General features: G+C 43.9%; 3 protein-coding genes across 3 annotated transcripts in view; 1 reads left to right on the forward strand and 2 right to left on the reverse strand.

Annotated features, from left to right (window-relative positions):
• The window catches only part of LOC139954241 (mitogen-activated protein kinase 14B-like), a 117094-nt gene that overhangs the window by 80293 nt on the left and 23041 nt on the right, over positions 1 to 13760 (reverse strand). The gene's annotated exons all lie outside the window — the stretch shown is intronic.
• The window catches only part of LOC139954245 (U6 snRNA-associated Sm-like protein LSm3), a 514674-nt gene continuing 503723 nt past the window's right edge, over positions 2810 to 13760 (forward strand). Inside the window, exon 1 of the mRNA XM_071953964.1 lies at positions 2810 to 2820. The gene's annotated coding sequence lies outside the window, so the exon portion shown is untranslated. The remainder of the gene's footprint in view (positions 2821 to 13760) is intronic.
• On the reverse strand, positions 4147 to 5812 carry LOC139954242 (uncharacterized). The gene is made up of 3 exons (XM_071953962.1): positions 5245 to 5812; positions 4803 to 4880; positions 4147 to 4394 (listed from the first exon to the last, which is right to left on the reverse strand). The coding sequence occupies exons 1-3, from the start codon at positions 5810 to 5812 to the stop codon at positions 4147 to 4149; spliced, it is 894 nt and encodes a 297-aa protein (XP_071810063.1).

Below are 13760 nucleotides of genomic sequence, written 5' to 3' on the forward strand. Positions count from 1 at the left end.
ATCCAGTTACGAATTGCACTCGTGCACGAAGAGAGGTGATGTTTTGCTTGTTCAAGATCACTGTCAATGTTTGGATTGTAGAAGACGTATAGCTGGATGTCATCTGCATATTTATGGTAGTGTACTTCATGGGATGTGATGACGGCTTCAAGTGGCGCAGTGTATACATTGAACAGTATGGGGCCAAGAACATACCCTTGTGGAACACCAAATCTCAGAGGGAATTCATCAGATGTGAAGGCGCCAATGTTGATGTGCTGGGAGCGATGAGAATTGTATGATGCAAACCATGCTTTGGCTTTGCCTACAACACCAAATTGCCTTTTGAGGACACACATAATGCGATCTTGGTCGATAGTGTCGAAAGCTGCGGACAGGTCTAACAGCAAAAGAAGGCATGCTTTGTTGACACTCAGTGCAGTAGATATGACAGGAAACACAATAAAAGGGGCCAGTAACCTACACATGAGTAAAAATTTAAAATCGTTTCTGCCACTTTGGGAATGGGTGAAACAAGAGATACATCCAATCTGTTGATTAAAATTAAAAAAAAAAATATAACTTTTTATGTTTTCCAGTTTTTAAGCGTTTTTGTTCTTAAACAAGAATGGTATGTTGACAACACAAATGCCCCGCTGAGATAGGAGTTGCTAAACCAAGTCCTTTTTTAGTTATGGTTTTAGCCAAAATAAGCTTAATATTTGAGGGGGTCCAAAAACAATAGGCTTCTAGGGGATCCCATGACCAATCCACAAACCAAGTTTGGAGTTGATACGCCAAGTCCTTCTTGAGATATCGCTCGGACAACATTTCTTTTGTTTCAGCCATTTTCATTTATTCATTCATTCATTTATTCATTTTTATTAAAGAACCAACTGGCAGCACGAAGCTGAATAATGTGGCATTACAAGATAACAGTATTGATAAAAATAGCATAGACAAAAAAATTTGTTAAAAAAATTGCACCACCGCGGGGTACAAAGGAACATTATATACATGTAAGAAGACCACAAAAGTAAAAATAGATATAAGATAACCACTACAAAAACACTAAAAAATGCACAGGGTGTTGGGGGAACCCTCTTATACACTGAAACACCACTATGAAATAAACCAGCTAAAAAAGAGAAACCCTAGCAGTTAAAAGCTGAACAGATGACAAAAACAATGATAGCAAAAAAGGGAAAACAAATTTGATAAAACAGAAAAAATAAACAAACAGTTTATAGGATGTGGAAGACCCTCATTTATGAGGCTATACTATAGCATTGAAAATAATATATACAGTCCACACGCACCCCAATAAAACAAAAGCAAATATGGAAGCTCCAGTCTAAGAGGATTGGTTTAAAAGTTTAGTAAGGCATGGAATTGCACTGTTGCCATAACGCTTAGTCCTATGTTTAGGCACCGTATATTTAGTAGCATTGCGAAGACCCATACTGTGTGTGTTGTTCTTATGTGTGGATATCTTCAAGCACCCATTTTGAGACGAATCCTTCGCATACTTTTGCTAGGAGAGCAATTAGTGAAATAGGTCTCAGCTTTGTGATGGTGGCTGGTGTTTCTTTAGGAATTGGCACGACAGTTGCATCCTTCCAAATCTGTGGTACGCAACCCTCAACAAGAGACGAATTGAATATATCAGAAACAGGTATGCTGAGCTCACATGCAAATTCTTTGATTAGTTTTCCTGGGAGCCCATCAGGGCCTGCTGATTTCTTGGCACATATTTTTTTGAGAGCATTGTACATATCCCATACTTTGATTTGAGTTGTAGGTTCTGCAGGTAGGTAAGCAGGCAGTTCCTTCAGATTGATAGGGGGCCTGCTTTGACAGACAGAAGCAAAGTCCAGGTTAATTGCCTCGGCGATAGCTTTGTCATCATTCTAGGGTATGCCTGGGACGGAAATCACAGTGGGCTTCTGAGTCTTATTGGTGATCATTTGGATTCCTTTATGCCAGCCTGATGGATCACTGGATTTTAGGCCTTGGAGACGAATTTGGAAGAACGACTTTTTGGCTCGACTGATGGCGTGGTTGACTTTGTTAAGTGGTTGACTTTGTTCTTCTCAGCAAATGCAACCTGACGTTTTTTGATGAGGACCTTGATTTCAGCAGTGATCCATGGTTTGTCATTAGTGTGAAGCTTGACTATTTTGGTAGGAAAGTGAAGATCCAGTGCAGCATTGATCGTGGAATAAAAAGCATCAGATTTTTCATCAGTACTAGTAGCATTCAAAACCTCTTCCCATTGATGAGCTGTTATCCATCTGCCAAATTCATGCATGCTCGGTTTGGGGAGTGGTCTGACAGATCTTACATGGACACCATTCACAATCTTGTTTCCACTGGGAGACCAATATAAAGTGTTATGATCACTCTGGCCAACCGGGGTACTTACAACTGGACTGCTGTACAGGTTCTTAATGTTAGTAATGATAACGTCCAAGATCGCATCGTTTCTTGTAGGTTTGTCCACAACCTGCTTCAGGGCAGGGGCTCTGCATATAGGGTTGCTGTCAGTTCTGTTGAGATCCCCTAAAATCACTAGGCCCACATCTGGATGTTTTGATTTCAGTAGATTGAGGGTTCTGACAATGTGATAAACCAGAGTTTGCTGATGTACCGATTTAGGTGGAATGTAAACTGCACAAACAATCACACTCGTACTTGACGTGGGAGCCTATGGGGTCGGACCTGTAGCCACAGGCATTCAAGCTCTTCGGGCACTGTAATGTTGGTAAGAACCATAGCAGGGATGTTGTCTCTAACATAAATCGCTAGTCATCAGTGATCATGTTTGACTGCCAGGTTTCTGTAAAAACAGCAATGTCAATTGGGGAGGGATATGGCTGCCTGAGGATTGCTTCAAGTTCATCAACTTTATTCATGGTTGAACGAATGTTTGTAAGAAAAAAGCCTGGGAGGGAGCTCAGTTTTGGGCAATTCCTGCTAGTAGTACTGTAGTTCCAGCAGGTTTTTGTTTGTAGCACATCGGCACTGAGAGCACTGAGGGTAGACGTGGGTACGAGGTTGGTTTGACAGATCAAGGTCTCACAATTACCTCAATTCTCCTTTGTAGAAGTTTCCCAGAACGACAGCCACGTTTAGTTCTTTTGCAACATTTTGGATCTCTAGACATTTGCTCAGTATGTCTTAGTTGGAAGAAACCCCGTTTTTATTGTTAATGTTGAGGCTTTTGAGGTAGCTAGAGCTATACGTTAATCTCTCCATTAGGCAGTTACTGTAGTGATGGGTCTAGATAAAGTCATGTTTCTTAACTGTAGGATGTCTGGTATCCAGTGGTCACGTAGCATTGGTTCAAAACGATTGATGTGCGAAAAAGAAAGTAGCTGAAGTATCACTTTCCGGTCTCAATCCATATCCACAAAACGGGTACAGTATGACAAAGGTACTTACAAAACGCAACAGTTCACACTTGGAGTAGACAAACTTGTTACAGATGGAGAAATGTTATAAAAACAGCGGAGATTAACAGAGCTAAAAAGATACAAGTGCAGCCATTGACAAGGGCGCCCTCATTGAACGAGCCTAATATTTATCTGAGGGGTTTCAAAATCAATAGGCTTCTAGGGGATCCCATGACCAATCCACAAACCAAGTTTGGATTTGAGAACAAGTCCTTCTTGAGATATCGCTCGGACAACATTTCTTTTGTTTTAGCCATAACAAGCTTAATATTAATCTGAGGGGGTCCAAAATCAACAGGCTTCTAGGGGATCCCATGACCAATCCACAAACCAGGTTTGGAGTCGATACACCAAGTCCTTCTTGAGATATCGCTCGGACAAGGATGATTTACACACACACACACACACACACACCAATACATGTGTACACTGCAGATTGAGGACATACTTTTCATACTATCCAATGGAGGACATTGCCAAAAGTCGAATGGTACCTATCGATGTGAGGACATAACACATGAATCCTTTTTCTTGCGGTTCACTAATGTCAATGTGTATACTGGCCTTCTAGGAAATGTTGTTGGGGGTGGTACATGTATTTTCTTGTTCTTTGGGGGGGGGGGGGGGGCAGGCCAAAGGTCTAGACTAATAATTTGGCTGTGCCTACAGAGTCACTCTAGGTTATGACTGTACTTTGGTGGTGCATGAGACGTTAAATTTGTTTAAGTGTCATCGTGTTTCTACAAAAGTCCTTGATGTTTCTCCAAGTTCTGGTCTGCAATGCCACAGGACAGGACGATTCAACGTCACGTTTTCCTGGAATCTTCTTCAGCAAAATGAATCTCTGCAAGCCCTCGGTGACGTCTTTCTTTTCCTGGGCAGTCCAGGGGCGTCGCTTGAATTGTCGACGCTTGACTTGTCGATCTTTTGGAGCTGGATCCGTTTGGGTTGGTGACCTTCCTACAACACACAGGAAAGAAGAGGTAAATTAGTCAACATAATCAAATGGGGCGTATAAATAACCTCAATATGTTCATTTTACCGATGTGACATTTACTCCTCCAGTAAATCAATACGCAATTGAGCACAAAAGAATGCAATAAAGGTACCTGCAGAAAATGCCTGACAAGAAGCAGCCATCTTGTTTCATGCTACCGTACAAAATTAGTTGCCGAGATGGGCTAATCACTTGGCTGTGCCTACAGAGTTACTTTAGGTTATGACTGTACTTTGGTGGTGCATGACACCTTAAATTTGTTGAAAGCATCTTATCGCATTTTGGTCTAGGGGGGGGTCAACAGGGAATAGGACCAGCATATGCAAGAGACCTACAAGAGATATAGGCAGTCACAAATATTACAAACTTACTGTCATCAACACTGTCCTCCAAAGCTGGGTCACACGAGTCACCTGAATCACTGTAGTCCTCATCACTGGTGAAGCCTTCTGCAATAAAAAGAAATGAAACTTCTACAGTTAGCTTTGATTGCTTTCTGGCACACAAATAAAAATGTGGGCCAATCCGTTGGGTTGGGTGTGTGGGGTTTGGGTGTACAGTGAATGATGTTCAAAAGGGGGGGGGGGGTTAGGTGATGATGGCCACAGGCCGAGTTATCAGGCCCAAAAAACAAAGAGCAATCGTAACATTTAGGTATGCTTGCTTTTTGCCGCACACACCTAAACATGTTGGCCAATCCATTGGGGGGGGGGGGGTGGGGGGGGGGAGGTTGTACAGTGAATGAATGTTATGGGGGGGGTTACCACAGTTTGAATTAATTTGGAAAGACAAGTTAAAAACGGGTTTGTTTACCTCCAGTACCATGCAACTCCTCCAAAGATTTGCCATGTTGCGAAACCAAGTTGCCTCTCTCCAAGCTGAGGAAAAGTCTAGACAGTTTGGTAACCCTCTGGACAGTGTCTGGCAACTGGTAGTACTCACGATGGACCCGCAAATCATGACCCATGAAGTCTGCAAGTGTTTCAAGCTGATGTTCATTCAAGGCCAGAATTTGTGAAACAGTCGCTACATGTTTACGAAGCTTTGTAGACCGCATGCTATCAGCATTCTCAAGGCCCACCTGATTTGCATATGCTCGTAGAAAGTCGCTTCCTCGTATATGACCTGAGCCTCCGTAACAACTTTGTGCGAATAAGAAAATATTGTCTTGTACCACTCCAGCTGCATTTCTATTTGCGACCAGAGCCTTCAACCACGCCATCACATCAGTACCAAGAAGCACAGGAACAGTTCTGCCCCTCTTACCAACTATTTCAATGACTTTGAACATTTTACAGAGGTGCCGTTCAAGATCAGTCATCACGTAATCACCATTCACAATGGTTGCACTACTGCGCTTGTGAAAATCTTCAAGTTTCATTTTGGATACTTCCCCCTGTCGTCTGCGGTTGAAGATAATGAGATGGCACAGTGTGACTTCATTCAATTTCTTCCAAGCTGGTGGCTGTAACTTCATGGCCCTTAGCAGAGTGTAGGAGCTGCACTTCCCTGTTGCCAGTTTCATGAAGGAACGATGAGATTTTCACCACATCTGCATTTGTGGGGAGATCAGCAGGTTTGTTGCGCTTTCCTTGGTACAGTGTTCTGTGAGCGTGGGTTGACACAACTTCTGGCCACTTTATTTCACATAACTGCCTTAACTGTTCGGCCTGTTCCGCTTTTTGCCTAAGATTAAACTCTAAAGCACTTGCTTGAAGTATGAGTGCACATCTCTTGATGGAATGTCCAGTCTTGAGTGCTAGAGATGGAACGTGATACATCTGTTTTCCTACACTGAAGCCGTTGACATCATGAACAGCCTTGACGATATCATTCAGATGGCGGGGATGCACGAATACTTCCAGTGATGCATTTGGTTGGTGGGTGTTTTGTCTCAGTTGTATAACAAGACGACCAAGTTCTCGTAGTGTGTTCCGAATGTAGCCATGTTGTGTAACATCGTGGCCAAGTCTAAGGTATTCACGTTTGGCAACTTCCAGAATCAAAGAATCATTCTTGACAATCAGACCAACATTGTCTCTCCTCATAGAACTAAGAACCTTGTTCAACTGGAAAGATACACCAGCAGGGGGTGGTTTTAACAAATCACTCTTGTTAGCTACTCGCCCCCTAACACGACCTGTCCTACTGCTACCATCAGTCTGTGCAGGGAGCGCAGGCTTAAGTGGGCACTGATGACGCCAAAGATCAAGACGCACGTACTAGCCATAACAATGTATGCATGGTCCATATGCGTGTGGAGATGCCTCATGATTTGGTCTGTATACTATAATAAGGACACCCTTTCCCTCTCTAAGGACTTGGCAATTGTGTCTGTGATTACCAATATTGCGGATGTATAACAGAAGTTTCTTGCGGGCACTAACGTCGGTCTCCGATGCTATCTCTACAACTTCCCTCTCCTCTTTGTGACGTGACTGAAGATGACGGGGTAACTTGGCCTGAGGCTCATCACAGTAAAAGCAATAGTGTTTTTTGTCCCATTTCCTTTGTCCACCGACATTATCGGTCTGCATGACTGTTACGGCACACTTCTCACTCGAATCATTTGTTTCACATCCTACAGCTTCATTGCTTTGGTGAAGCTCGGCAGTTTCTAAAATAGCTTGTTGGTCATCGTCATCCCTGCAATTGGTGTTGGGGTTGACAGACCTTGAAGTATCAGACTGAAAACCTGATGTTTGATGGGCCAGCTAGCAAGGAAAAGATAAATGACATAATTAACACCACTGAGATATGATTAGGATTATGACACGAATTAAATATATACGGTTGAGTGGATCAGCGTGCCCTTAAATTGATAGGCAAATAATACATAAGCACTAAGCTAGTCAGAACTTAAAGGAACACGTTGCCTTGGATCGGTCGAGTTGGTCTATGAACAGCGTTTGAATATGGTTAGAAAATGCATATGGTTAGAAAGATGTTTTACAAGTAGAATATAAGGATCCACACAAGTATCACTCCAAATTGCACGGTTTTCATTTTACGTCGCGAACGAACACGGTCGCCCATTTATGGGAGTCCAAGTTTTGACTCCCATAAATGGCCGACCGTGTTTGTCGACGAGGTAAAACGAATACCATGCAATTTTGAGCCATATTTGTGTTGATCATTGTACTCAATGTGGCACGGATTGGTTATTATGCAGCTTTTACTATAAAGCGACCCGCTTGCCATAAACAGCAAGTGTTTTTGCACTCTGTTACATTTAGAGAGCACATTTGTTTGCCTCATCACGTCAACCTTGGAAAAACGTCTCAATTGTACAGAACATAAAATATTATGAAGACACATAGCATGTTATTCAATTAATATCGATGGAATTAATACATGACATCATCATTTACTCACCTGGTGCTCAAATAAGGAGCGTGTGATGCCATCATCAGTGTAACGCACACAGTACTTGATGAGCCACTTCCCTGAAAAATGAAAGGCAAACGGGTTTATTAATTTTCATTTCATTTGGGGGGGGGGGGAAACATACAACATTGTGCCATCTTTACAACGTGCTCTTCACGTGATGTGGATCACAATAAGGGTGTGGAACTGTAATTTCGTGTGTCCACAGTACAAAAGTAATCATACTTGTTTAAATACCTTTGGTTATGGAGGTGATTACAGCTGGATACCATGACGAGTTTGGAGGCCACAGTGCCATGACGCTGTCCCCTTCTTCATACTAGAAAGAAGACATAAAAATGATGTCACATATACGTTATTCATCGAACCAAAGTCGATCGGTTTAGTGGAACATGTCATAAGGGTCGCACTAAATACCGACAACTCACGACCCCTCACGACAACAATGTTTCAGTGCACTTTCACAGAACATTTTCACATAAGTCAAACATTCAATATATGCACAAGAGTCATATGCACCCAAATCACTTTCAAACTGTGGAAACAATTGTATTTGTAACTGTAGAAAAGGTGTTTGTGACCCCGAATTTAGTAACGAACGGCAATATCCGCCATGTTGTCTTTCAACGCACTTGGACGATTCTATTATACCGCAGGGGTGATACAATATGCAACATGAGTATTTACTCTTGTGAAAAATGTCTTTCATGGAGTTTAAAACAATATTATTTTTTATTTGCCCCTTTTAACTCCGAATTCAAGAGTGGCGGCTTAGTTACTAACAAGAAAGAAACAATCAGCAGCTAAAACCAAGACAAAATCGTCCAAGTACGTAGAAAGATAAAATGGCGAATATTTCCGCTCGTTAGTAAATTCGGGGTGACAAACACCTTTTTTACAGTGACACATACAATTTATTCCACAGTTTGAAAGTGATTTTGATGCATATGACTCTTGTGCACATATTTAATGGTTGAATTACGTTCAAATGTTCTGTTAAAGTGCATTTAAAAATCGTTGTCGTGAGTTGTCGTGAGGGGTTGTGAGTTGTCCGTATTGAGTGCGACCGTGTCATAACACCCTCACCCAATCATTGACACAAATATTACTAGTTGCTTCTAGTAGAGTATCGTCACCCGTTAACCATTTGACCGGTTAGGGATGGGTTGTTTCTATTCTGAATCAGTAGCAAACCAATGTATTTACTCAAGTACGAGTTTACTTGGGTATCAGTACACCCGGGTACGAATTGACTTGGCTACGAATGAACGTGGGTACGTATTGACTCGGGTACGAATTTACTTGGGTACGAATTGACTTTGGTTTGAATGAACTTGTGGAATTCCAACTGGGGTACGTATTCTTAGGGGTTATTTCTTAATCACATGCATAAACATAAATTGGTCATGTCCTAAATCATTTAACTATGTGTTTGTTGACAAGTGTAAGGAATCGTTAACTGGTCAAACGACTGTATATATATAGTATAGTGATGTAGTCAGTACAGTAATAAGGATTAGGCCTACAGGGAAATTTGTTTACACTCAGATCACTCACCATTTCTTGTCTTCTCTCGAGAGCTGCCATGGGTCGAATGGTTGACTCTAGGGTCCTGGTGGATGCAATGCACTCAATGTTTATGATGCGTCCCCATGACAGCTGCAACCGGCCACGCTACCCGACTCAAATCGAATAAGCTAACCGTCATGCATAAATGAGTTCAGATTTAGAAATGGCCGCCTCTACTACCTACAAGAAGGAAACTTCATATCAACAGAGGGCGATGTAACCATCCAAGAGTGCCAACCCACCGCTCCGGCAACAGAATTGTGTTAACTCACACATACTCCTCTCGTAAATGACGTAAACCGAGGATTAGTCCCAAAAGCTTAGATATCTCAGTGGCGTCCAAACTGGCTATAATGCTGCATTTATCACAATTTTTCAAAGCGAGGACGTCCTCACTGTGCTAAAAGTCCTCGATGTGCGAGTGTGTATTCACACCGAAGAGCTCGGTTTGCAGCGATGACAAGTACACACACACACACACACACGGAAGGACAAGGCAAACACTATATGCCCCTTCGGCTGGCTTTGCCGGCGGGGCATAAAAATACATTACTATGCATATAAAGTTAATAAAGTTTGTAAAATAAACTAAAACAAGCATTATAATCCATCAAGTTGATGCCAACAAAGTGAAACTATTATAAATCAATTTTATCTTCAAGTATGCGCTAATCCTCCAATCAGATTGGCAGAATGGAGTTGTGATAAAAACCTATATTGCACGGCTAATATCACTACCATGCGTGTTGTGTGTTCTATGTCACGCACCAAGTTTGGTTGAAGATAAATACCTTATCACACGCGCTCAAGGAAATACGGGAAATATTTTTCCGTATTCCACTCGCGCTTGTGTGATAACTTATAATGTTCAAACTGAGTGTCATATCTCATCTAGATTATTTAATAAGCACTAAAAAAAACCAGTGCTAACGTGACAGGTCAAGGCCATTGATAGTGTCCTGTAACGTTAGCAGTCATCAGGTAAGTGACCAGCATCTAGTTTCTTATAAGTCCAGTAATAATTTAATAAACCTGCTAATGTGCCTCCTTCCTTGCTTCATTATCATTATCTGCCTCCTTCCTTTCTTCATTGTCCTTATCTGCCTCCTTCCTTGCTTCTTTGTCCTTATCTGCCTCCTTCCTTGCCCTTGCTCCCTTGCCCTTATCTGCCTCCTTCCTTGCTCCCTTGTCCTTATCTGCCTCCTTCCTTGCTCCCTTGTCCTTATCTGCCTCCTTCCTTGCTCCCTTGCCCTTATCTGCCTCCTTCCTTGCTCCCTTGTCCTTATCTGCCTCCTTCCTTGCTCCCTTGCCCTTATCTGCCTCCTTCCTTGCTCCCTTATCATTATCTGCCTCCTTCCTTGCTCCCTTGTCCTTATCTGCCTCCTTCCTTGCTCCCTTGTCCTTATCTGCCTCCTTCCTTGCTCCCTTGTCCTTATCTGCCTCCTTCCTTGCTCCCTTGCCCTTATCTGCCTCCTTCCTTGCTCCCTTGCCCTTATCTGCCTCCTTCCTTGCTCCCTTGTCCTTATCTGCCTCCTTCCTTGCTCTCCCCGTCCTTATCTGCCTCCTTCCTTGCTCCCTTGCCCTTATCTGCCTCCTTCCTTGCTCCCTTGTCCTTACCTGCCTCCTTCCTTGCTCTCTTGCCCTTATCTGCCTCCTTCCTTGCTCCCTTGCCCTTATCTGCCTCCTTCCTTGCTCCCTTGTCCTTATCTGCCTCCTTCCTTGCTCCCTTGTCCTTATCTGCCTCCTTCCTTGCTCCCTTGTCCTTATCTGCCTCCTTCCTTGCTCCCTTGCCCTTATCTGCCTCCTTCCTTGCTCCCTTGCCCTTATCTGCCTCCTTCCTTGCTCCCTTGCCCTTATCTGCCTCCTTCCTTGCTCCCTTGTCCTTATCTGCCTCCTTCCTTGCTCCCTTGCCCTTATCTGCCTCCTTCCTTGCTCCCTTGCCCTTATCTGCCTCCTTCCTTGCTCCCTTGCCCTTATCTGCCTCCTTCCTTGCTCCCTTGTCCTTATCTGCCTCCTTCCTTGCTCCCTTGCCCTTATCTGCCTCCTTCCTTGCTCCCTTGCCCTTATCTGCCTCCTTCCTTGCTCCCTTGCCCTTATCTGCCTCCTTCCTTGCTCCCTTGTCCTTATCTGCCTCCTTCCTTGCTCCCTTGCCCTTATCTGCCTCCTTCCTTGCTCCCTTGTCCTTATCTGCCTCCTTCCTTGCTCTCCCCGTCCTTATCTGCCTCCTTCCTTGCTCCCTTGCCCTTATCTGCCTCCTTCCTTGCTCCCTTGTCCTTACCTGCCTCCTTCCTTGCTCCCTTGCCCTTATCTGCCTCCTTCCTTGCTCCCTTGCTATTATCTGCCTCCTTCCTTGCTCCCTTGTCCTTATCTGCCTCCTTCCTTGCTCCCTTGTCCTTATCTGCCTCCTTCCTTGCTCCCTTGTCCTTATCTGCCTCCTTCCTTGCTCCCTTGTCCTTATCTGCCTCCTTCCTTGCTCCCTTGCCCTTATCTGCCTCCTTCCTTGCTCCCTTGTCCTTATCTGCCTCCTTCCTTGCTCCCTTGTCCTTATCTGCCTCCTTCCTTGCTCTCCCCGTCCTTATCTGCCTCCTTCCTTGCTCCCTTGTCCTTATCTGCCTCCTTCCTTGCTCTCCCCGTCCTTATCTGCCTCCTTCCTTGCTCCCTTGTCCTTATCTGCCTCCTTCCTTGCTCCCTTGTCCTTACCTGCCTCCTTCCTTGCTCCCTTGCCCTTATCTGCCTCCTTCCTTGCTCCCTTGTCCTTATCTGCCTCCTTCCTTGCTCCCTTGCCCTTATCTGCCTCCTTCCTTGCTCCCTTGCCCTTATCTGCCTCCTTCCTTGCTCCCTTGTCCTTATCTGCCTCCTTCCTTGCTCCCTTGTCCTTATCTGCCTCCTTCCTTGCTCCCTTGTCCTTATCTGCCTCCTTCCTTGCTCCCTTGTCCTTATCTGCCTCCTTCCTTGCTCCCTTGTCCTTATCTGCCTCCTTCCTTGCTCCCTTGCCCTTATCTGCCTCCTTCCTTGCTCCCTTGCCCTTATCTGCCTCCTTCCTTGCTCCCTTGCCCTTATCTGCCTCCGTCCTTGCTTCTTTGTCCTTATCTGCCTCCTTCCTTGCTCCCTTGTCCTTATCTGCCTCCTTCCTTGCTCTCCCCGTCCTTATCTGCCTCCTTCCTTGCTCCCTTGCCCTTATCTGCCTCCTTCCTTGCTCCCTTGCCCTTATCTGCCTCCTTCCTTGCTCCCTTGTCCTTATCTGCCTCCTTCCTTGCTCCCTTGTCCTTATCTGCCTCCTTCCTTGCTCCCTTGTCCTTATCTGCCTCCTTCCTTGCTCCCTTGTCCTTATCTGCCTCCTTCCTTGCTCCCTTGCCCTTATCTGCCTCCTTCCTTGCTCCCTTGCCCTTATCTGCCTCCTTCCTTGCTCCCTTGCCCTTATCTGCCTCCTTCCTTGCTCCCTTGTCCTTATCTGCCTCCTTCCTTGCTCTCTTGCCCTTATCTGCCTCCGTCCTTGCTTCTTTGTCCTTATCTGCCTCTTTCCTTGCTCCCTTGTCCTTATCTGCCCTCCTTATCTGCCCTATATTGGCGGTGTCCCTATTTTGTAAATAGCTTTGTTCGGGGGTGCCAGTCAGAAGCCATACAAACGTTAACTGCCTTGTAGCCAGGGATCACACCCAAGTTACGATACAACCGCCAATATAGGGCTAGATAGCTCAGTTGGTAGAGCGTCGGCACATTAATCCGGAGGTCGTTGGTTCCAATCCCACTCTAGTCAATTCTTCGTTCAACCTCCAAAATCTTTTTAATATTGCCGGCGGCATTCACGTTAGGAGAAATATTTTAACACGCTAATAATGTCAGACCTCCCCTCGTTGTTATATTTTAGCCCTTATGGGAAAATGCATTTAATGTTTTTCTTTTTAATTATAGAATGTCTGTATTCCGTCTTTTAATATTGCTGCCATTCGTGTTGGGGTACATTTTTGTCCGACCTCCCCTTGTTGTTATATTTTTGCCGTTGTGGGACAATAAATAATTTTTTTAATGGTAGAATGTCCGTTTCCGTCTTTTAATATTGCCGGCATTCGAGCTGGGAATTATTTTTTACAAGCTAATAATGTCGGACCTCACCTTATTGCTATATTTTTGCCGTTGTGGGAAAATGCATTTTAACATTTTTCTTTGAAATGATAGAATATCCGTTTTCCGTCTTTTAATATTGCCGGCATTCAAGTATTTGGAACGTTTGGCTACGAGTTAAGAATGTCGACCCTCCCATTTTTTATGGTTTTTTTCGTCGTTGTGGGACAAAAACATTTTCTTTTTTAATGGTAGAATGTCCTGTTTTTGCTGTTTAATGGTAGAATGTTTTGACATTTGTATGTTAAAAA

The sequence above is a fragment of the Asterias amurensis genome, chromosome 2, assembly GCF_032118995.1.
Source record: "Asterias amurensis chromosome 2, ASM3211899v1".
NCBI classification, from domain to species: Eukaryota; Metazoa; Echinodermata; class Asteroidea; order Forcipulatida; family Asteriidae; genus Asterias; species Asterias amurensis.

Excerpts from the sequence above, each read along its gene's own strand:
- LOC139954242 (XM_071953962.1), bottom strand. The coding sequence starts at position 5,812 with ATGAAACTTGAAGATTTTCACAAGCGCAGTAGTGCAACCATTGTGAAT. Across the intron at positions 4,881-5,244 it reads GGAGTTGCATGGTACTGGAG|AAGGCTTCACCAGTGATGAG; the intron begins GTAAACAAACCC and ends TTTTTATTGCAG. Across the intron at positions 4,395-4,802 it reads GGAGGACAGTGTTGATGACA|GAAGGTCACCAACCCAAACG; the intron begins GTAAGTTTGTAA and ends TGTGTGTTGTAG.